The sequence below is a fragment of the Nicotiana tomentosiformis genome, chromosome 3, assembly GCF_000390325.3.
Source record: "Nicotiana tomentosiformis chromosome 3, ASM39032v3, whole genome shotgun sequence".
Classification (NCBI taxonomy): domain Eukaryota; kingdom Viridiplantae; phylum Streptophyta; class Magnoliopsida; order Solanales; family Solanaceae; genus Nicotiana; species Nicotiana tomentosiformis.
Window position 1 is genome coordinate 127,579,405 of NC_090814.1, and position 22,207 is coordinate 127,601,611.

The window sequence follows — 22,207 nt, forward strand, 5'->3', positions numbered from 1 at the left end:
GTTAATGAAAATTAATAAGATCAATATAGTATTTGTTTGTTTGACCTAAGACTTTTTTTAAAATGTTTAATTATTGTTGGTTCAATATTATAACATATTTCCATTAAGACGGTAGAGTGTTTCTGTGTGTATATATTAAGCATCAACCTTATCTAATTCTAATAAGAAATATGTAGGCCATCAATTATTTTGATTGGTTCAAATAGAAAATATGAAAAGGGATGAGCACATAAATTAGTTTGTAGATGGATATTGAATAGAAGCTATTATTATACAATAGAATATGATAGGTTAGCTCCTTCCTCTTTGTCTTCTCAATAATGTTTGTGCTATATAATTTGAACTTTGAAACCTGTATCCATTTTGATATGAATGACAAATCTTGCTTATGATATATCCAAACAACTATCAAAAAGGACGTTTCATTTTATATGATTCCATCACTCGCATACTCGCTTTTTTAGTCTATACTAATATTGTATTTTAATATCATTTTCATATTATTTTTTCAATGTTTTATTAGGTAGGGGATCAAAGAAAAAGAAATCGAGAAGGGAGTTTGAGAATTAAACTCAATCACGCTGGTGTCACTAGTCGGTAAGCCTTTTTGATAATACTTATATAAGTTAAACGTTACGCAATGTATCATAAACAAGTTTTACTATGTGATGATAATACTTTTGACACTAAAGTTGTCACCTTAATGGGGAAGGTCGATCAACTTCAGACCAAAAAAGAGCTAAGTTGCTTAAAATGGATCATTTTCGTATATATATTTATTTTTTGGGGCCACCATTGAAAGAAATTATATTCACATCGCACAAAATTTTACAAAGTGTACCCGTTTGGATCTGAAATAGTTCAATCTCTTTAATGCAACTTCAAAAATCAAATCTGAAATTCTTTTATCTTTTAAATGTAACTTGAGAAATTCGAATCTTAAGTAGTTTAATTTTTTCGATGCAATTTCAGATTTCAAATCTTAAGTTCAGAAATATAAACTTGTTCTTCGAATTTCAACAATCTAAAGCAAGATTCAACACCCAAATCTACTCCGGATTAGCTCAAATCTGAAACATAACTTTCAAATATCATAAAGAACAAACCCTAATCATCAAATTGTCAAAACAAATAACAATTTTAACAAACCCATTTGCAACTAAGAAGAAGAAGAAATCCTAAGCACAAAAAAGAAGTAACACCCAAGAAGAAGACATACAAAAGTGTATGTATTTGAAGTTATTCAAAAGTTGGATATCAGTTAATGTTTTTTTTCTAAAAAGTGAGTACAAATTCAATGGGTGGTGCAAAATTGGCTGCCACATAAATATTTACTTAAACTCAATTATGTCGATATCACTAGTTTGTAAGCCTTTTTGATAATACTTATAAAAGTCAACTTACGCAATATATCATAGACAAGCTTTACTTTGTGGTGATAATACTTTTGACACTAAATTTGTCACCTTTAAGGTGGGAAAAGTTGGTCAACTTCAGACCCAAAAAAAAAGCTAAGTTGCTTAAAATGGGCACAGATGCTAAGGAGTACAACAGTTGGATCTGTATATGAACTGGCCCGTAGAATTAGGCCTAAATTGTTCAGACGAATTAGGCCCAAAACTATTTGAGATGGACAACCTTGTAATGGGCCTCATTGAGGAATTGGGCTAATTTTGTCGTTTTCGATACAAAGTGGAAAGATGTAACGAATTTGTCCATATCCCGTTACGTATTGCTGAGTCAGATTCTAAACCCGAGAACTTACAAAGCTCCAATCACTTTCCTTCACTGTCTGAAAATTCTCCGCCCTCTTTTTTTCCTCTCTTTCCCGAGGAAAATTCGCGCATGCACTGTCAGAAATTCAACCCATTCACTTTCTAGGTATTTTTTCTAACTCTTTTACTTCCATTTTCTGCTAGTTATCATATTTGCAAAATTCTTGGTTTTGTGATTAATTTTGTCATAAGTTGAGCAAAATCGTGCTGTGAATCAGTAATTACAGTTTCTGAGTTGAACTTGATCTGGCTGTTAATCTTTTTTCTTGATCATTGATTACGGAATCCTCAAGTTGATAACTTCTCTAGCGGAGCTTTCGAAGTTTCTGTTATTGGATTACATGTTCAATTAAAATCTGCTTTCTTTGATGCTCAGTTGACCTAACTTTATAATGTGATAATTTAAGTTGTTAACTTTAGTTAATCTGCTGTATGTACAAACTATGCTTTGAGAAGAGAATGGATTTACTCTGTGATTCAAAACCCTGATGCTATGAATAGCTAGATATCCAACTGTTTTGACTAAATTGCTAGAGGTGTCAATCATGTGTGTTATAGGCAAATGAGTAGCAGAGGTGGTGGAACTACAGATACTCCTTTTCTAAGGAACTACAGGCTTGGTAAAACTCTTGGCCATGGATCCTTTGGTAAAGTTAAAATTGCTGAGCATTTGCTGACTGGGCACAAAGTGGCTATCAAAATCCTTAACCGTCGAAAAATGAAGACTCCCGACATGGAGGAAAAATGTATGAAGCTCATGCCTGGGGTATCTTTATGTTATCAATAGATGTGGTTTCTGTTTGTTCCTTTTCTTTACACCATGAACATATTTTCGTGAAGTTCAAAACAAGTTTAACTGAGTCACGTCTTGGTTTAGTTCATTTGATATTAAGAAGGTCATTCGCGGGACATCTAAATTTTCTATCTTTGTGCAGTGAGAAGAGAAATAAAAATATGTAGATTATTTGTGCATCCACATGTCATACGACTCTACGAAGTGATAGAGACACCATCGGATATATATGTCGTGATGGAGTATGTTAAGTCTGGTGAACTCTTTGATTATATTGTAGAAAAGGGCAGGTTACAGGAAGATGAAGCTCGCCATTTTTTCCAGCAGGTAGAGTTGATCTTTTATCTTGGTCTTTTTGATGGTGCAAAATGGCAGTCTTAACTGTGGGTTTAGGTCTTACGATATGAATGTAGTTTCTCTTTTTCACTGAAATCATAATTGGTTGGTTGTTTCAATGGGGACAGATTATTGCTGGTGTAGAATACTGCCATAGGAATAGGGTGGTTCATCGGGACCTTAAGCCTGAGAATCTGCTTTTGGATGCAAGGCACAATGTAAAGATAGCAGATTTTGGCTTGAGCAACATTATGCGAGATGGCCATTTTCTGAAGACAAGTTGTGGAAGTCCAAATTATGCAGCCCCTGAGGTGGAAACATGTACAATTTTGTTATCTTTAAGACAACCATTTCTCTTTTTAGCTGGAAGGCTGAAGTCATCGACAACATTTATTTGCAGGTTGTCTCTGGGAAACTTTATGCTGGTCCCGAGGTAGATGTTTGGAGTTGTGGCGTTATCTTATATGCTCTTCTTTGTGGTACACTTCCTTTTGATGATGAGAATATTCCTAACCTTTTCAAGAAAATAAAGGTACACCCATTTTTCTACTTTTCTGTCTGGTTTCCCTAGATTTTCCGAGCTTTTACAGTTGAAGTAGTGGTTCTTTACATGGTTGACACTGTGTCATTCAGAGTGGACTCTACACCCTTCCTAGTCATCTATCAGCTGGAGCTAGGGATTTGATACCAAGGATGCTAATTGTTGACCCTATGAAGCGGATAACCATGACTGATATTCGTCAGCACCAGTGGTTCAAAATTCATCTTCCTCGGTATTTGGCCGTCCCTCCACCTGATGCTATGCAACATCTCAAAAAGGTAAATATGACATTACTTTGGTAAGAACAAAATTTATCTTGTATGTTGCTGAAAGGGTTCCAATTGATTTTACCCCTTTTTTGTCGACTGCTACCTCAAATCCAACTTAATATGCTGCTGCATATCCGGTAACTTATACTGGACGCTGGTTTTTGTGGTTTCTCCACTTGTTACTCCTGTATTAATTCAAGTGGTAACATAAAAGAATCATCAAGTATAATTGACATCGAAACATTGTTATCAATCTTCACTTCCTTTTACGACATTAGGGAAAACTTATGTATCTTGCTGCCATTTCAGAGGATTTTGTTTGACTAGATATGTCAAAAGCTTATCACATCTATCCTATATATCTCATTCCTCATGCATATTATTATTTGTTTGTTAAATACTTGAGGTATGCAATTCTTTCTCTTTACCTATTCCTGCTGATACTGTAAGCTGTCTTGCTTTCAACTCTGCAGCTTGACGAAGAAATTCTCCAGCAAGTAATGAGGATGGGTTTTGATAGAGACCAGTTGCTTGAATCTTTGCAAAAGAGAATACAAGACGATGTATGTTGCTTCTTACATCATTACCTGCGACTCTGTCTCTTGGCATGCTACTTTTTTCTTCTTGTAGTTTTTCTCCATTGCACATGCTTACTAAGGGTATTGGAAAAGGGAAAAAATCTAGCAATTGTAGATATACTTGAATTTTACATTTCTACCTAGAAATTGAGGCTTTTCAATGTTTCTAATCCTGGGGGGGGGGGGGGGGGTATGCACATGATTCTACTTAAGTTTGGGCTTACATTCAATCAAATTGATTGCAAAGGAATGAAATGTAGTCAACCTTTTAATTATTTCAGCTTGTTTATACCTTATGTGTCTATCTCAGGCTACTGTTGCATACTATCTGGTGTACGACAACCGTTCCTTGGCTTCCAGTGGCTATCTAGCAGCTGAGTTTCAGGAATCTATGGTATGCTCTCTCTTATTTTAAAGTCATTATTTTTCATAGCATAAATTTTTTGGGCTGTTATTTATTACCCTTTCTGTCAAAAAGAGTATGTGAACTGCAGAACCGTTGTGCTGTTGTGTGATCGTCATGAACTATTCTGCCTACTGTTACTGTGTCACTTCATATAGGAAAATTTTAATTTGTGAAAATCCCATCACATGGAGATACTCTGACTATAGACATGCTGCTCTCCTTTTGCACAAATTAGGATGAAGAGATGCTACTAAGTTCTGCAGTTCTCCAACTATATCCTAATTCTGATTCACCTAGCGCTTTCTGTATTATCTCTGAATTTCTTACTGATCGTATCAGAGTCTAAAAGCAGTGTTACAACTCAGAACTAGCGCATTTTCTAACCTCTTTTGTGTTTGGAGTTGGGGGAAGAGGTAGCAGTTCCCCTGATATTTGCTTGATTGAATCCGTTGGCTTTCTAGAATATGAAGGTGCAAAGCATGTCAAGAGTCATATTCTTTTGCATATGACTAATTTCAAGATCCACTACTATGGTTCACATTGTCACTCTTATTACAAGTTTGAGAATACTGGTAGTTCAGTTCTGGCTTTACACAATATTCCCCTCGTAACTTTCCTGTCTATTCCCTAAGTTTAGAGCTATTCTTCTTCAAATGTCACTTAACTATTTACTATAGCCTCAAGTATTCCACACTCGTTAGGTTGACCTTGATATTTATTTTCTTGTGTTTCTTTAGGATGGTTATTCCCCAGGATTGTTTCCAAATCTTGATCTACAGCTGTCCACTGGGAATGGAATTTCTCAAGAAGCGAATTTGAGACACCCATTTTCCAAAGAAAAAAAATGGCTAGTTGGACTTCAGGTTAGTTGTCTTGCAGTATATGTAGTGGAAAGATTGTATGAATTTCCTCAATTTCATTGTTTATTACTTTGTCAGTCTCCAGCAAATCCACGGGAGATCATGAATCAGGTTCTTGGGACTCTGCAAGAACTAAATGTTCGATGGAAAAAAATTGGGCACTATAATATGAAGTGTTTATGGTGTCACGATCTTGATTTTCATAGCATGGCCAGCAATCATATGAATGATGATCATTTAATTAGCAATGCGACTGCCCTAAGTACACATTTACAGCCACAAACAGCTGTGAAGTTTGAAATGCAGGTATAATCATCTCTTTGTTTCATAATCTTTTGCTCTCAACATAGTGGTTTTTTTCATAAATTTGATAACTGATGCATAAATTTGGACAGCAGTTTTTGTTTAAGATTGTCAGTTCTAATCTATCGTCTATGACCTAGCATCTAGTATTCAGTTACATCGATCGCTGAATCATGTTCACCAAAAAAAGAGAAAAAAGAAAAATCCATTCAAATAGGGAATACCAGTGATTCTACTAGTAGGAGCTTTTTTAGTTTTGTTCTATTTGAATCTCCCTAATGTGGATTTGGGTAAATACTGTTGCAGCTCTACAAAACTCCAGACGACAAATACCTGCTTGATCTCCAAAGAATTAGCGGTCCGCAGTTCCTCTTCTTGGATTTCTGTGCTGTTTTCATTATGCAGCTGGAGACACCACAATGATTGGAAAGAAAGAGGATGTCTGGAGCAATTGTGTATTTTGTTGACAATGAGAAACCTTGTTGTACATATCAATGTGACTGGTTTTCTAGTGTTGTTTTTTACAATTATATTTTGTGTTCATGTTTATATGGGTGTGTTTTTTTTTACCAGAAGTAAGCTTTACCTGATTCATACTCTCTACAAGTGAGGAGCTCTCAGCTTTCTTTCCTACTGATTATAGTGTTCTGACATTCACTTGTTATGGTTTTTTTCTCTCAATTAAGATTATACAATATACTTCTTCCGCTCAAATTCTTGCCATACTTTTCTTTTTAATCTGCCCTAATACTTCTATCTGCTTTTTAATTATGTGAAATGTATCACCACAGTATCTTAAATACTACAAAAAGTTCTATAAATATACTTCTACACATTCCAGTAAAATTTCATCTTTTAATTAATTCTATTTCTGCTTAAAATCCAATTTATGCACCAGACTATGACAGAAATTAAGCTTCAACTCACAACTCATACAACCAATTTATGAATGTAAGAAGTGTAGAACAATCTAGTTCATAAGAAGTGTTGTATAACCATTATCTATAGATGCTGCTTCCCATATTGGCTGAAGTATGAAATTAACTCATATTTCCTGTCAAATGTGAATAACGATATCAGAATGGAGTTTCGAACAATCATGATTTCCACGATGTCATAAGACATATTACCACCCGCTTTGGCGAGGAACGTTGGGGGTCGAAACTGAATTAAGGAGATTGAGGAACTTCAACACAATAATTTGCCATCTAACAGTTTATAGGTTTCTCAATTCTATTGGAAAACAACAAAAAGTATTGAAAAATAACACCTGAGTGAAGATAAATCTGTAAATATAGCTACAAGTACTTAAAAGTGAAACTCAATTAGCTCCTCTTACACAGACAAACTTTGGCATGTCTCCAGTCATCATGAACTAAACAAGAAATCAATCACAGATAACCCAAGATTGCTTGAGAAGTAAAGTAAAAACATGAAAGCAGAAAATCAAATGAAAAAAAAAAAGAGTTGGTGTAATATCAGTTATCTTCCTTGAAAATCTTCTAAGAACATAGGAGAACCAACCACCACTCCAGAATCATCATTGATGTTAATTAGCTGATCCTCTTTATTGGCCTTCGGATTCATCCCAGGTTGTTCTGAAGAACTTGGCTTTGAATTTTCGTTCTCATTTTCCACTGGAAGATCACTCTGTGGGGATGCTCCTTCAAGTTGCAAAGCATACTCTAAGTTCCACAAAACATCTCCCATTGTAGGCCTATCAACCCCATATTCTGCCAAGCATTTCTCTGCAGCTTCCACGTATTTCCTTAACGCCTCGGGCCTAATGGTTCCTGCAAGATTAGGGTCCATGATCTTCTCCAGAGAACCCTTTCTGTGCTGCTGCATTGCCCACTCTGCTAAATTTACTTGTTCTCTTGGCAATGCTGGATCAAGTGCAGGCCTTGCACATAATACCTCAAATAGGACTACCCCAAAGGAGTAAACATCAGATTTTTCTGTTAGTTGTTGTCTTCTGAAGTACTCAGGATCAAGGTAACCAAAACTACCCTTCACTGCTGTGCTAACATGCGTTTGCTCCAGTGAAGGACCAGTTTTTGACAAGCCAAAATCAGCCATCTTTGCGACAAAGTTCTCATCCAGAAGGATGTTTGTTGTTTTGATATCGCGGTGTATTATTCCTTGAGTTGATCCAGTGTGAAGGTAGTGTAGTCCTCGAGCAGCTCCGATGCAAATTTCGAGCCTTTGTCTCCACGATAGAGTTGGCAAAGTGGAACCATAAATGTGGTCGCGAAGAGGACCATTAGACATGTACTCATAGACAAGAATCATTTCTGATTGTTCGTCGCAATACCCAATGAGTGAAACAAGATGTCTATGCCTAAGCTTGGATAGCAACTCAATTTCCGTTCTGAATTCGTTTATACCTTGTGAGGACGATGGATTTCCTCGTTTTATGGCGAGTTTTATTCCATCTTCCAATTCACCAAGGTAGACTTTTCCGAAGCCTCCAACACCAATGACTGCCTTTTCATCAAAGTTTTTTGTTGCAATCTTGATTTCATTGAAAGTGAAAAGCCGGCCAAAGTTGAGGCCAGAGGATATGATTGTTGAACAACTAGTCTTGCTCTTGCTTGACATGAAACTACAGTAACTGGCATTGAGAGGAAGCCAAGAGGAGAATGTCTTCTGCCTCTCCCAACCATTTTTTGGTTTCCTTCGCCACCTCACAATGCCCATTACAAGCAGTACTATTGCTGTAACCCCCATTGCCAATCCAAAAGCAGCAGCAATTCTCATACCGCGAGATTTTGGCACTAGGCCTGCATTCGGTCCACCAGATGAGAACAGCCCATCCAAACTTCCCGCCATGTTGCTTATCTTCATGACCTCTAACCCATTGAGGATGGCATTTGGGAGGCTAGACAGAACATCAGCAGCGGGCCCCACCTGCACGATGATTGAGCCGTTGGTTATGGCTGTGGCATTGAGCACAAAGTCTTTGTAATAAGGGGTGGCCAAATCTGAAGTGAGTGTTGAGAGGTCAAGACTAGAAACCCCCGTTATCTCATTAATATAGACATTGAAGTACAACTTATTTAGGCCTTGGCTCACAATATCACAGAAATGCATTCTGATCAAGTAAGAAAAACTCGGATCAACGTTCATCTCCCACGTTAGCTTAAAATTAGAGTTTGCCACACCAGCATCTGCCATCCTATCAGCTGTGGAATAAACCCATCGCGGAGCAATCAAAGGTGTTGCACCTCCATCCGGATATTTGATCGTCTCAGGAGGAACCGATACATTCTGAGCTCCTTGTGGAAATACCATATACTGGTCATCAGGCAACCATGTCCTCCACAATGTATCATTTTTAGGTGTGACAATTGACCCTCCAATATTTAGCCGATAACTTACTTCAAACGCGAATTGAGACAAGCCATTGAAATCACCAACAGGGGAAACTGCAGCAGCTGAATCAGGAATGAGATCATCTGGTGCTGAGACAAACTCAATAGCATTGATAAAAGCAAAAGATTTCTTCTGAGGTGAAAATCTGAGGGTAAATTGAGATGAAGTAATATTAATAAGGTATTCTTTGAATACAGGTTTACTAGTATCCTTCACTGAGAAATCATGCAGTAAAACAATACTATCAGAAGAAACACTGAACATAGCACTTGTTAGATTGTAATTTGGATGTGAAAGAGGATAAAAGTACAAACGCACCCAATGCCTGCCCGGTTGAAAAACAAGAAATCTATACAAAGATTCACTTTCAAATATTCTTGCTGTTTGATACAACAAAGATTCAGAGGAAAAAGAAGAGACCTTTTCTTGTAAAGACTTAACAGAAGCTAAAATAGTCTGATCAGTAGACAAGTAAGAAGCAGATTGAGGATCAGACTTAAAAGTCCTTCCATCATCAAGCAATGTAGTATCAGGGGATCCACAGTTGATCAGATAAGTATCAGCCGGCGTAAATTTTCCTTTAGAAGTTGAAGTGGCTACATTTGCAAAAAACAGTACAAGAAAAGCAAAAATGACAAAATGGTGTTTTCTTTCTCTCATCTTTTGTTGTATGAGAGAAAGATTATTGATGTTAGAATTACTAGTAGAATTTTTGAATAGACATAAGGATAGCAAATAGTGGGTAAGAGTAGCACGTTTATGTTTGTAAAGGTCAAGAAGAATATTGTGAGCTTAATGAAATGGCTAAAAGAGAAAGAACATTAGTTGTTAACATGTTAGTATAGAACGTGCCTTCTTGTATAGTTGTTTGAAAATATAGACTTTTTCTGGGAAGAATTAGTATTTGAAAGCTTTTTCTGTTAAGTCCCCAGTTTTAAATTTTAAGAAATGATTTGATTAACTAACAACAAACACAAAAGTCCAATAGCGCGTATCCAGCTGGGAATATAATGCTTAAAGAAAAGATTGTTAATTGGTTGACCTTTCAAGGGAAATGGGCTACCATCAACAGCAAAATCAGATAATCATCCTTTGGTTATGCAACTTGTGGGACCAAACACCCAATTTTTAGGAATTTTAATTTATCCTCACTAATGCCAGTTAAGTAAGTTGGGATTATGGTCTCTCTTATTGTCCATAATTCTCTAATCAACTGATTTTTTCGGTTAATTTAAACGATTATTGATCTAAATAAACTAAGTGATGGAGAAAAAAGTAAGAGAATTGAAAGGTAATTGCTTTCTTGCAAGCAAAAAATTGTAGCTGGAATGAACATAGCAATAAGTCCATTTGCGAATACTCAATGGACTAAATTCAAATTCACCTTTGTATGCCATGAAGAAAAGCTGACAATACCAACGACACCTCAATTCCAAGCAAATTAATGGTCGACTATATGAATTTTTACGATCCTTACATGTCTGAAATATGGATAAAAATATTGAAATTAAATAGCTAGGCCTTATATGAATGAGCTTTACACAATATTAATCATTTTTCCAATAAATAAAAAAAATCAATCATATAGTATAAATAGTGGAATTAATTACATATCGACCAAAAAATTCATTGCAGCCGGAAGTCTTGTCCTTCTGCTTTCATGTGAAGGAACTATAACATGTTCGCCAAATATTATTGCAGTCGGCAACCTTATTCTTCTGTTTTCATGTAAAGGAGTCCTCGCCTTATCCTCTACAGATAAATTAAGCACAATCAACAAATAATAAAAGCGACTAATCAAGAAAGAATCAGACGGATTCCACTTGTAATAGCTCTTCAACTAATTCAAGGGATATTAGTGCCTAAGAAACATGGCTTTTTGACAATCTACATGTATATCTAATAACCCTTCTTGTCCTATGTTAGAATATATAAGGTTAAATAATTTTAATGTGTATCATATTAGATGTTGAATTCTCTTTGCATTTTTGTATTTTTATTTTTATTTTTTGAATTTCTTTAGTGCCCGTGATGTTTAAAATTTCAACAATTCAATTCACGATCCTATCACCTTTAATACCTGTTAATTGTTATTCAACCTCATGGACTATATACCTCTACTTTGATATCATACCTCTAAACATACAACAATTACGCAGCACAAGTAAATCAGAATAAAGACAGAAAAATAGACAATCGGAATTGTTAATATCTTACTGATGATCTTGAATAAGCTTCCAAACCAGCAGAACTCAGAGGCATTGTTACAAGTAGCATCAAGAGCTGAGATAAGAGCAAAAAGCAAGCAGAGAGCAGTGAGGTGAAAATTCGTCGTTTCACAAATCACAACAAAAGAACAACCTAAGTCAATAACAGTCCAGGTCTTTACAATAAAGAATAGTTGAAGTCAACAATACATCTCTCTGAAAGAGGAGAGTTGGGTTGAGAATCAAAAAATGTTGAAATTAAATAAGCCTATATATATGAGCTTTACACAACAATCAATCATATATTACAAATAATTGAATTAATTACATATCGACCAAAAATTCATTGCAGCCGGCAGCCTTGTCCTCCTCCTTTCACCAAATATTATTGCAGTCGGCATCCTTGTTCTTCTGCTTTCATGTATAGGAGTCCTCGCCTTATCCTCTGCAGAATAAATTATGCACAATCAACAAATAGTAAAAAGTGACTAATCGAGAAAGAAGATATAGAACATTCCACTTGTAATGCCTCCTCAAGTAATTCAAGGGATATTAGTGCTTAAGAAACATGGCTTTGACAGAGGCAGATTCAAGATTTTAATTTCATAGGTTCGATCTTTAATGTTCTTAGCACTGAACTCATTGTACTATTAAAATCATGGGTTAAGATCTAATATTTGATAAAATTGTGGACTTTTACATAAAATTCCTTACTCCGCGTCGAAAATACTGGGTTCGGATAAACAATCCGGATCCGCCCTTGGCTTTTGACTGTATATACATGTACGTTTCTAATCCTTCTTGTCCTATATGTTAGAATAACTAAGGCAATTCGCTTGAGTTGCTCAACTGCTCTTTAGCCTAGTGCTCATGGCGTGCTACAAGCAACATCCACTGTGTGGTGAGACCTTGTTCTTGAAGAAAGGAGTTCAAGAAAAAGATAGTTTAAATTAAGTGCTATAGAACAAATACCTCATGTGTATCTCTGATCTGAAGCAGGTCTAATTTCTCTGTTGGTCTACGACTGGTCAGAGTTGTAAGCTGCATTTATTCAGACGCCAACATATAAATTACTAATTCATGTCTACTACTTGTTTTTAACTTGAACATGGATTCAAGTGTTACCCAAAAACTTAAACGCTCAGGATCCTGTGGCGATGGCATCAATCCTTCTGCTTTGAAGAGTTCTGCACGTCTACGATCTGCAGGCAAAGTCTAGGTCATGATGTTACCAAAAGGATATTAACCAAAAGAATATTTAAGCTCTACTAAATACACAAAGCAGAAACACTAAGGTCAGCTTTCTGCCTGATGCCATCCAACATATTACCAGATTGACAAGGACGACAAGTTTTCCAGGTCATGTTCACCGATTTTGATTGATAAAACTATTTTTTGATAGTTCAAAAGGTTCTTGATATCACACCAATAAGGTGTCATTTACGGAAGTGCGGTAGCATGTATATCCAGCCTTCAAAAATCTAACACCTATCTATGCAAGTGGTACTTCTACTTTCAAAATCTATCTATGAAAGTGTAGTCGCTATGTATTGAAGTATCAAAAGACATCAAATAGCTATTACCAAAAAAAAAGAACATCAAATCTCATCCCACAAATGGACCAATTACAATCATTTGCCACAAAGGAGACAAGAAAGGGAAAACTCTATTAATGACTTTACCTCCTGCCACTTCTTGTGCGTTCCTCAACCACTGTTGAGCAAATGCTGCCGCCTTATTTGCCATCTCCAGTAACTATCAGCAATTGACAAATTACAATTGAACATTATAAGCTAAGACACTTGAGCGACGAGCTAGAGTTTGAAATGCATTAGGTGGTTGACAATGAATAAGTTCCTGGTGAAGCAAGGCACCAATGCACACAGAGTATACAAGTACATACACACAAATGCACACAGTATATATCAGTAGCAGCATATAAGAGACGGAAATGAGCTATTTCCATCATAATTCAATGGTCAGTAAGAGAGTGAAAAGAATTTCTCATATGAAATATAAGGCTGTCAGTAATCTAGTTGAATTTCAGAGGAATCCCCAAAAAACATTTTACCCAAAAAATACTCAACCAGAGAGACACGAGAAACAAGAAACTTTCTTTTAGCAGGTAAAGATGAAAAGATTCATATGCCACAAAAATAAGGATCTTATATAAAATGGATCAACAAATCTCTCTCAGAGGAAATACAGTACAACTTACTTCATGCCTCTCTCTTGTTCCTTCGGCTGGGCATATATCCTGTATCCATTCAACCTCAGCAACACGATACCTTCATAATAATGGCCAAGGAAAAATATAAAAAAGCAAGCTTAAGGAAGAGTATAAAATAGCAGAACAATGGAAAAATAATAGCATTGGTGCTGCGCTTAATATTTTGGGATGGCATATTGGATCCGACCTCCTGACTCACCGCAAAGCAATAAAAGGACCAATCCAGAGATTTCTAATATCCCCTCTCCTTAGTAAAATTTCACATCTTGGCTTTTTTTATTCGTTATAGAATTTACTTCTGGGAAATAATTTAAAAAGGGAAATCATCTTCTTCAAAAGGTTTGTATGAAAGGAAAAGGAAAGTTCAAAACAAGAGGAAACCAATTCCTTCAAGTTCCTACACTTTTCCCAGGACTTATTATGGAGAAAACATTTTTCTTGTGAACTTTTTGAACTGCTTTTCCTACAAATCCCCTGCTTGCATAAACGCACAGAAAAGGTCAGAAGTTATTTTTCTGCATTTTCCTTTTCCTTTGGCAACCAAATGGTACCTGAACCTGTGTTTCCGTGCCCTTCTTACTACTCCCTCCGTTCTAATTTATGTGAACTTGTTTGACTGGGCACGGAGTTTAAGAAAAAATGAAGACTTAGTAATTTGTGGTCCTAAACAATTCAAAAAGGGCCTAAAGTATTTGTGTGGTTATAAAAACTTCTCATTAAGGGTAGAATTGTAAGTTTAAGCAAAATTGTTTCCAAATTTAGAAAGGGGTCATTCTTTTTGGAACAGACCAAAAAGGAAATAGGTTCACATAAACTGGAACGGAGGTAGTACTTTTTAAACTTAACTACCCATTTCCATCTCTACCAATAAAGAGTTGGTAATTGAACTAACCCGTCTTGATCCCAATATCGTACGATGCGACATCTACGTCGACTTTCAACCTGCATAAATTTGTGATAAATCAGATACAAGTTAAGAGAACTTTGAAGATTTGTATGAAGAAAGAAAAGATTCAGCAGAATTGCGGCTTTCTTATGGTGGAACATTTAGGCATGACACCACCTCTGGATGGAAATAACAGCTTTTTTACTTCATCCTTAAGAGAGAAACAACCAAAACCAGGGTTCATTTGGCAAGGAAATAGAATTCTCAATTTGCTGAAGGGAAAGTTGGTCAAAGTGTTCAAGAAGAACATTCACTTTCATAGGGGCACAAAAAGTAGCTATAGTGTTCACTTTGACACAAACGATCAGGTGCACCGAGGATATTGTACATGGATGCAATATTATACATGCTTTATTGTGTGGTGAAGAACCTTGACTATTTTACACTTACAAGTCCTCATATAGTAGTCTGCACCTTCATATTAATGAACTCGTAAGTAGTAAATAAGCGATGCTAACAGGAAGGCTCATGTTACAAACAAAAAAAAAAACAGATGGGATGAGACAAAGAGCTGATATTCACCTCCAGATAGAAACGCCCGTCTGGAAGTGGCTCACATCTACACGAAGAGATGCAGGTTATCAGTTTCTATAAAACAAGAATAAAATGATGGAATCTTTAGAAGAATAAACGTAAAAGATATCCCCAAAATCTGAACAGCCCGCAAAACACCTACTCTATAATCTCCACTTCACAAGCACAATCAGCTATCGAACCAGTCGTAGGATCAACAACAGCCTGCATGATTAACGGTGAAGCCTCAGCCAAAAGTGAAGACTGCAAAACCAATAGGCAATAATAACAACTGAGGAGAAATCAAAGGAAACTACCATTCCCATTCGACGATTTCCTTCCATTATCCTCCTAACCTGTTTCAACAAAACAATTTGTAAACTTCTGCAAGAAGAGCTAAAATAGAAGCCATCTCTGTTGCCTAAAATAGGAGGCCATCTCTTGCAAAAGTAAGCAGGCCTCACAGATTGAGCAGTACCGTTGTTTTTTTTTGGGGGGGAGAATTAACTAAATAGGATAATCCTACTTCTTTTTTATAATAATTAGAACTTCTATTGGTGATAAGTTCAATCATCCGCACATTTTTTACCTCATCTTATCATTTTGTCAAAGTAGCACAAAAGTAAATTTTCTTTCAAACCTTGTTCTCTTCTCAATCTATATATCTAGTAAACTAAGACACAATAATTGAGGCCATAGGCAATAAAATTCTTTTTTTTTTTTGAGAAGAAAAGATCTAGAAATACAATAATGATGGTTCATCTAGGTCGTGACAACCATGCGAAAGAGGCAAAACTGCATTCTACACTAATACTCAAGAACATAATAGTTAAGTAGCACTCACCATAAGTCTGTAACGAGGTTCAAAAATGTTAAGTGCAAGCTTCTCGCATGGTAGAATAACGTCCATGACAAAAAGAGGCAGCAAGTCAACACCAAGGTTTATCAGACTGTCATTCTCAGCCTTCCTTTCAACATATTCCTCAGGAAAAGTCTTTTCTATTATGTTATTCAATGTTACACTGAAAAAGTTCAAAATAAGAATGAGGCAGTAGCCACACAAGACAAAATAGAGATAAAGCAATCTTAGCCACATGAGACAAAATGTGTTCTAATACTCATTAATATTAGTGAGAACAGTCATCAAGGAGTGTAAAGGTACAGACACGATATTTTATTCCTTTTGCAAGAAGATTTTTGGTCCAGACAATCAGTCTCTTTTATAGCATTAAAAGAGAGGAAGCAACAAAGCATGTGACTGAATGACAAATACCAGTAGGATCAATTACTATCCTAAAAAGAAAAAGAAAAATAGAGAAGCTGTAGTCTCAGCAGTAAAGTGTAAAACAAGTACAATGGGAGGATGTACCATAAGCAACTAACCTGATTGCACATGTTCTGGGACTAATGAAAAGAACTGTTCGGCACAATGGGCATCTGTTATCTAGAAAAAAATTCATCAAAAGGGTAAAACAAGAGTAAGGAGATGAGAATACGATGGTCGTAATTCAATATATAAAAAGAAGCCAAGGTAGATAGGCAGGCAAATCTAAAACTTACATCGGTCCATTGATTGGAAGAGGCATGCACGGCAAAAAGAATGTCCGCAAGGAGTTGTTATAGGTTCATATAATAGCTTTAAGCACAGAGTACAGTCAAAATCATCACTGCGCTGTGGTCTCCCGTGGATTCTCGTTCCAAGTGTAGCTTTGATCCATTTCTCCAAATTTAGAAGGGGATTGCTACATCGCAGAAGAAACAGCGATTAAGAACTCACCACATAATCAAACTTTATCAAAATGCTTCTGGGAAACAGAAACTAACATGAGAAAGCATGCTGTAGTTATGCTTATTACCATAATTTGCTTTACCTTAAAGGATTCACTTGAAGGCCTGAACGGATTACATCTTGGGCTAGCTCATTTTTTTCTAACTGGCAACTCAAGAAATTTGAGATGAGTGTCAAAAAGATTGTCAGCCAACCAAATATTTAACAAGAGATTGGAAGTATGGCAATCTCCTTCACTACATTCAAACAGTTACAACAAACTAGTTCACAAGTAAAGAAATAAGCATTTGATGAGATAACAATTGAAGCATCTGCCGCTCTCATGATAGAACAACAAATATTATGTGGTCCTAACACACTAGGACAAACCCAAATTAGTTATTTCCCCCACCTCAAAGTATAAAGAGTTTAGGAAACAACAAAATAAGGAAATAGAAAATTAGGCTATGTTCCAAAGTCCACCCATGTTGAAACCATGTGCTTTCAAGTTAATGATGCACCACATATAATGTCCTTACCAAAATGAGTGAGTTTGCCTTCAGAATATATGAGTTTACTGAATTGTTCTGTGGATGCATCACCTTCTCAGCATCCTTTAACGCAAGCTGACATTGAAGTAAAACAATTTAAATTTGCTGCAAAACCTCGTACTGAGAAGGTAGAAATCATAAACTATAGCAAAAATCAGACATACCCCAGCAAGTGTTGTAGGATCCAACCCACTCAATGGCCTGTATTCTGAATCTGATGCAGTTCTACTTTTCAGAAATTGGCTAAACCTGGACGAAATTCAGTTATAAAAAAACTAAGTTCAGCTACTTGGGAACTAGCAAGCAGTCAAATAGAGAACACAGAATACAGATGGCAAAGTCAACAGAGACAAATCAAAATGGAAGTTAAACATTCAATATGCATCAGAAATACCAAGCATAAAATAAACTTTACCTGAGGTACGAAGCGCATCTGTTGCTAAGAATGATAGGGTCATTTGGCCTAGTGTTGTTAGCTCTTGTGTAACAATTGATAGCCTGACCAAGGAAATAAACTTATTGAGAACACAAGAAAAGAAGTGCAATTATGCAAGAACACAAGCCCTTTTTATCATGATCAACTAACACATTATAGCCTGAAAATCATTCTTGGGAAGGAGCTAGTTTTTGAGGTAAACATTAACGAAAAATTTTGATCAATAGACTAGGCACTGGTATGTTGTCAGAACAACATCAAGAACATTACTTCAAACCAGAGCCCCTCAACCACCTTGAATTACCTGTGCCATGTAGTTATAGAAGGATATTGGACCACATGCACTAAATTCAGATCCCTAAGTCTCAAGATTTTATCCATATCTTTAGAATATCAAACTGCCAGAGAAACTTCACACCCTCAAGAAACACAGCAAAAAAAAAAAAGAAAAAAAAAGAGCTAGTCCATTCTTCACAAACCATGAGAAAGAGAGTTCATAAACACTTCGGCTTACATCTTATGCATCTTTCAAATGCCTAACATAAAAGTTTTGATTGCTAACAAAATAAATATCTTGAGTTACAGAATACAGAAAGGTACCATACCTCATAAAAAGAAGATGAAAAATGAAAGGACAAGGGTGTGTTTTGCTATGGAGAAAAATATTTTCCACGATGAACCATTTTCTAGTGTTCAGTTACCAAACAATATTTTCACAAAATCATGGACGGAGGTCAGTTTCCTTTCCAAGTATCACTCACTCATACTCCATAAGTCCATATTACTTGCTTCAACCAACACATAAACACTGTTTCGATCCTTTATGCTAAAAATATCACCAAAATACTATTCTCATGCCCTATCATCCACCTTGTATGATTAACATATGCCACCAACTTATACCCAACCAAATGATAGAAATGGTTCATAAGATGATCTTCCAAGGTGAATACATTTTTCAGGGTAAACATGTTCCTCCATATCAAACCGCCCTTGGGGGGGTATGGTACGAAAAGCAGAAAACTTCCTCCAGCAATGAGAAGATACAGGCAAGATTCATGAGATCACTACTAACATAGGCAAGATTACTAGAGATGAATAGTTTATGTGATCAATCAATTCCATTTAATGTTACGCCACGGAAACAAGTCATGTTATTCGGATTCACCAATTCCAATATTTCGGAAAGGCGATCAAAACAAAGGCAGTTAAATTGCACAACTCTTTCTTTTTTTATTTCTTTGGTTCTAAATCTTCAGTTCTCAATTCTTTAATGGACAGCTACATTGACTAAAGAAAATATATTTATCAAGAAAATGAAAATTTACCTCGTCCCATCTGTTCTCACGGTATGCTTTGTTGCCCGTTTGCACAATATCGTATAGATGACTATACCTATCCCACGACATAGATGGCTCTCCTTCATTCGCCTACATTCATCAGAAAATTCCAGAACAAGTATCTGAATCTAAGTGACTCAACCAAATAGACCAAAAAGAAATAAAGCCCAAGAACGATGGACTTGTAATTGGGATTGAGAGAGAGAGAGAGAGAGAGAGAGAGAGAGAGAGAGAGAGAGAGAAATACTGACCCATGGATAATCTTGAACATCATCAAGCCCCTCTAAACAAAACCCAGAAGAAGAAACAGAAACAGAAGCAGAAGCGTCGCCGGACATTGTAAGCAAGAAAAACTAAGAGAGCTGTAAAAGAAGAAGTACTAGTACTGAACTGAAGAAACTTATTTGCAGGTGAAGAAGGGTATAAAGGCGAACTGAAGTAGTTGTATCGTGTTCTCCCAAGAATCCTTCATTACATACATGGACTGTATTCGTTTACGTGGTCCTTCACTCTCTCTTTCCTCTTCTTGCTCTTCTATCTCTCTCTCTCTCTCTAGAAACGAAACTTTTTCAATCGTATACGATTTGGCGTTATTCAGACAGCTTTCGTTCTCAAGAATAAAGGACGCCCAATCTTTTCACTTGGGGAAAAAACGATTCAGGGGTAAAGTCTTCCATTCATATTTATAGGACACAAATTGCACAAAAGCCGCACCTGCCAGCCGTGTAATAAAAGACAATGAAACTACTCTATCCTTTCAAAATAAATGATTTTATCCACAATAAAATATTACTTTCTCCATCTTGATTATGTATATTTTTTTCATTAACTGTTTCGAAAAGGATAATATATTCTTATTATATTTAAAAATAGTTTGTTTTTTTTATTATAATAAGAAAAATTATAGGCACACAAATTTAATGGCGTGTTGACAATTGCAATTTTTTTTAAAAAAAAAAATTACTTTCTTAAAGTGTCTCTAGTCAACCTACTTTACATGAATTGAAATGGAAAGAGTAAAATAGTGTAAGTTTCATTTTGAGCTTAAATATAATATTATAATTTTCTTGAAATATTAAATATTATAAACCACGTTTATATTTTTAAATGTATAAAATAATAATCATTAATTTATTTACGTACCTGAGTAGTTGTAATATACTGTAAAATTTGTTAGAGGGAGAAATCATCAGTAGGTGATTGATATATGACAAGCGCATGATGTAAATATTAGAGAATTAATTCATGTTTGTGTTGTTTGCTTTTTGTTTTTTCTCTTGGAAGCATCAACCAAACATGTCATCGGAAATAACCTTGGAAAATCGAAACTACAACTCTTTTTAAGTGGCCAATTGAAATTGCCATGTAATTTTCTCCTTGGAGTAGGAATCAAAAGTATTTCGAAAAATATAGCAGCCTGGCGATAAGTGAGTTGGAAAATGCTACTACTTGTATATTTCATTTACCTTTTGAATGCAATAAAGAATATCATTGAGTTAACATTTCCGGTTGTTTTATAATTAGAAATCATCTGTTTAAGTTCATATCATCTATAAATTATTTAAATTAGATACATTTTATGCATATTTTTAAGATATTAAAACTTTTAAAATGAACATAAAAAACTTTACAAATAATATTAATTGTACTAAATATTTTCTTGAATAAAAAGAATTAGTATGGATATTTACTTTTTGTTTTCCACCGCTTCTTCGTCTATCGAAAACAACATATATACCTTCACAAAGTAGGACTAAGGTTCTTCCTCAAATCTCACTTGTAAAATTATACTGGATTTATTATTGTTGGATATTTACTTTCTCATATTGATAGAGGGCATGGATAAGATGTAGGCAAGCGAAGCTTCCGAAGTATAGGCATGGGATTTTATAAAATAGCACATATACTAGTCACGTGTCTTTTTGTTATGTGACAACTGTTAGTGAGTTGTCCAATAGTTGTGCAACAAATCTGCCCAAGGAAGACAAATTTGCTGAGAGAGCCAAAGCAGCAGTTTTGATGGGATACTCTGAAACGCATAAGGGATATATACTTATGGATTTACAAACTAGATACTTCTTTACTAGCAAGGATGTTGTTTTCAAAGAGTCTGAGTTTCCTTTTGCCAAAGGAAGCACTAATATGAGCAAGAAATCTGAATTGTCTATGTCTTCTCCTTTACATATGAAGATATCAGATTACAGTAATACTCATTGTGGGTCAAACTTACCAGAAACAGCAGGAGGTGTAGCTCACACAGATGTTGAAGATGATATACAACATGAAGTTGAGAGGGCAAGTTCTAATAGTTCTGATGCAACAGGTTTTTAGGATGCAGAAGCTCAAAGTTTCAATGCAACATTCCAGGATGCAGAGGCTCAGAATGAGTTGCACAATGAAATGCAGCAATCACTTGAAGACGAAAATGAAAATGTACCACCAAACATAGGCAGGAAATATTCAAGACAGACCAAAGAGCCACTATGGATGAAAGATTTCATCACTACAAAAAAGGTTGTTACCTGTAATTATCCAATTTCAAACTATTTGTCTTATGACAAAACGTCCTCCAGTTATCAATGTTATTTGGTCATGTTCTCTCAACAGGTTAAGCCACAGTCCTTCAAAGAAGCTGTCAAGGACAATAGGTGGATTGAGGCTATGAAGTAGGAGATAAAGGCTTTGGAAAATAACAAAATATGGTGCATAGTTGATTTACCAGAGGGTAGTAGGCTCAAAATGGGTATATAAGATTAAGTATAAAGCAGATGCGGACATTGAGAGATATAAGGCAAGGCTAGTGGCAAAGGGGTATAGTCAAAGAGAAAGATTGGACTATCATGACACTTTCTCTCCGGTGGCAAAGATGGTCACTATGAGGTCAATCATAGCACTTGCTACTTCAAAAGGGTGAAACATGTTCCAAATGGATGTATACAATGACTTCTTGCAATGTGATTTATATGAGGAAGTTTATATG

General features: G+C 35.8%; 2 protein-coding genes across 2 annotated transcripts; one reads left to right on the top strand and one right to left on the bottom strand.

Moving 5' to 3' along the window:
• The first annotated feature begins 1,721 nt into the window (after positions 1-1,721).
• LOC104109541 (SNF1-related protein kinase catalytic subunit alpha KIN10-like) lies at positions 1,722-6,575 on the top strand. Its single transcript, XM_009618872.4, has 11 exons — positions 1,722-1,881; positions 2,334-2,521; positions 2,711-2,895; positions 3,033-3,215; positions 3,305-3,436; positions 3,538-3,723; positions 4,188-4,277; positions 4,603-4,686; positions 5,436-5,561; positions 5,637-5,864; positions 6,168-6,575. Exons 2-11 carry the CDS (start codon positions 2,338-2,340, stop codon positions 6,282-6,284), a joined length of 1,515 nt encoding a protein of 504 aa, XP_009617167.1. The 5' UTR covers positions 1,722-1,881; positions 2,334-2,337; the 3' UTR covers positions 6,285-6,575.
• Positions 6,576-7,166: 591 nt separating this feature from the next.
• LOC104109550 (probable receptor-like protein kinase At5g61350) lies at positions 7,167-19,704 on the bottom strand. The gene is given in 20 exon segments (XM_070199135.1): positions 7,167-10,027; positions 10,621-10,717; positions 11,823-11,888; positions 12,416-12,484; positions 12,569-12,645; positions 13,126-13,198; positions 13,662-13,731; positions 14,566-14,615; positions 15,142-15,178; positions 15,296-15,357; positions 15,450-15,488; positions 15,977-16,154; positions 16,516-16,576; positions 16,693-16,874; positions 17,004-17,065; positions 17,440-17,526; positions 17,616-17,700; positions 17,867-17,949; positions 19,216-19,317; positions 19,479-19,704. Coding segments are annotated over 20 exon segments (4,251 nt in total). The 5' UTR covers positions 19,566-19,704; the 3' UTR covers positions 7,167-7,343.
• Between the last annotated feature and the right edge of the window lie 2,503 nt (positions 19,705-22,207).

Bases quoted from the DNA above. Each gene is read 5' to 3' on its own strand.
- LOC104109541 (XM_009618872.4), top strand. From the start codon at position 2,338: ATGAGTAGCAGAGGTGGTGGAACTACAGATACTCCTTTTCTAAGGAAC. The intron at 4,278-4,602 runs GTATGTTGCTTC...TGTCTATCTCAG, and splicing joins AAAAGAGAATACAAGACGAT to GCTACTGTTGCATACTATCT. The intron at 5,562-5,636 runs GTTAGTTGTCTT...TTACTTTGTCAG, and splicing joins AATGGCTAGTTGGACTTCAG to TCTCCAGCAAATCCACGGGA.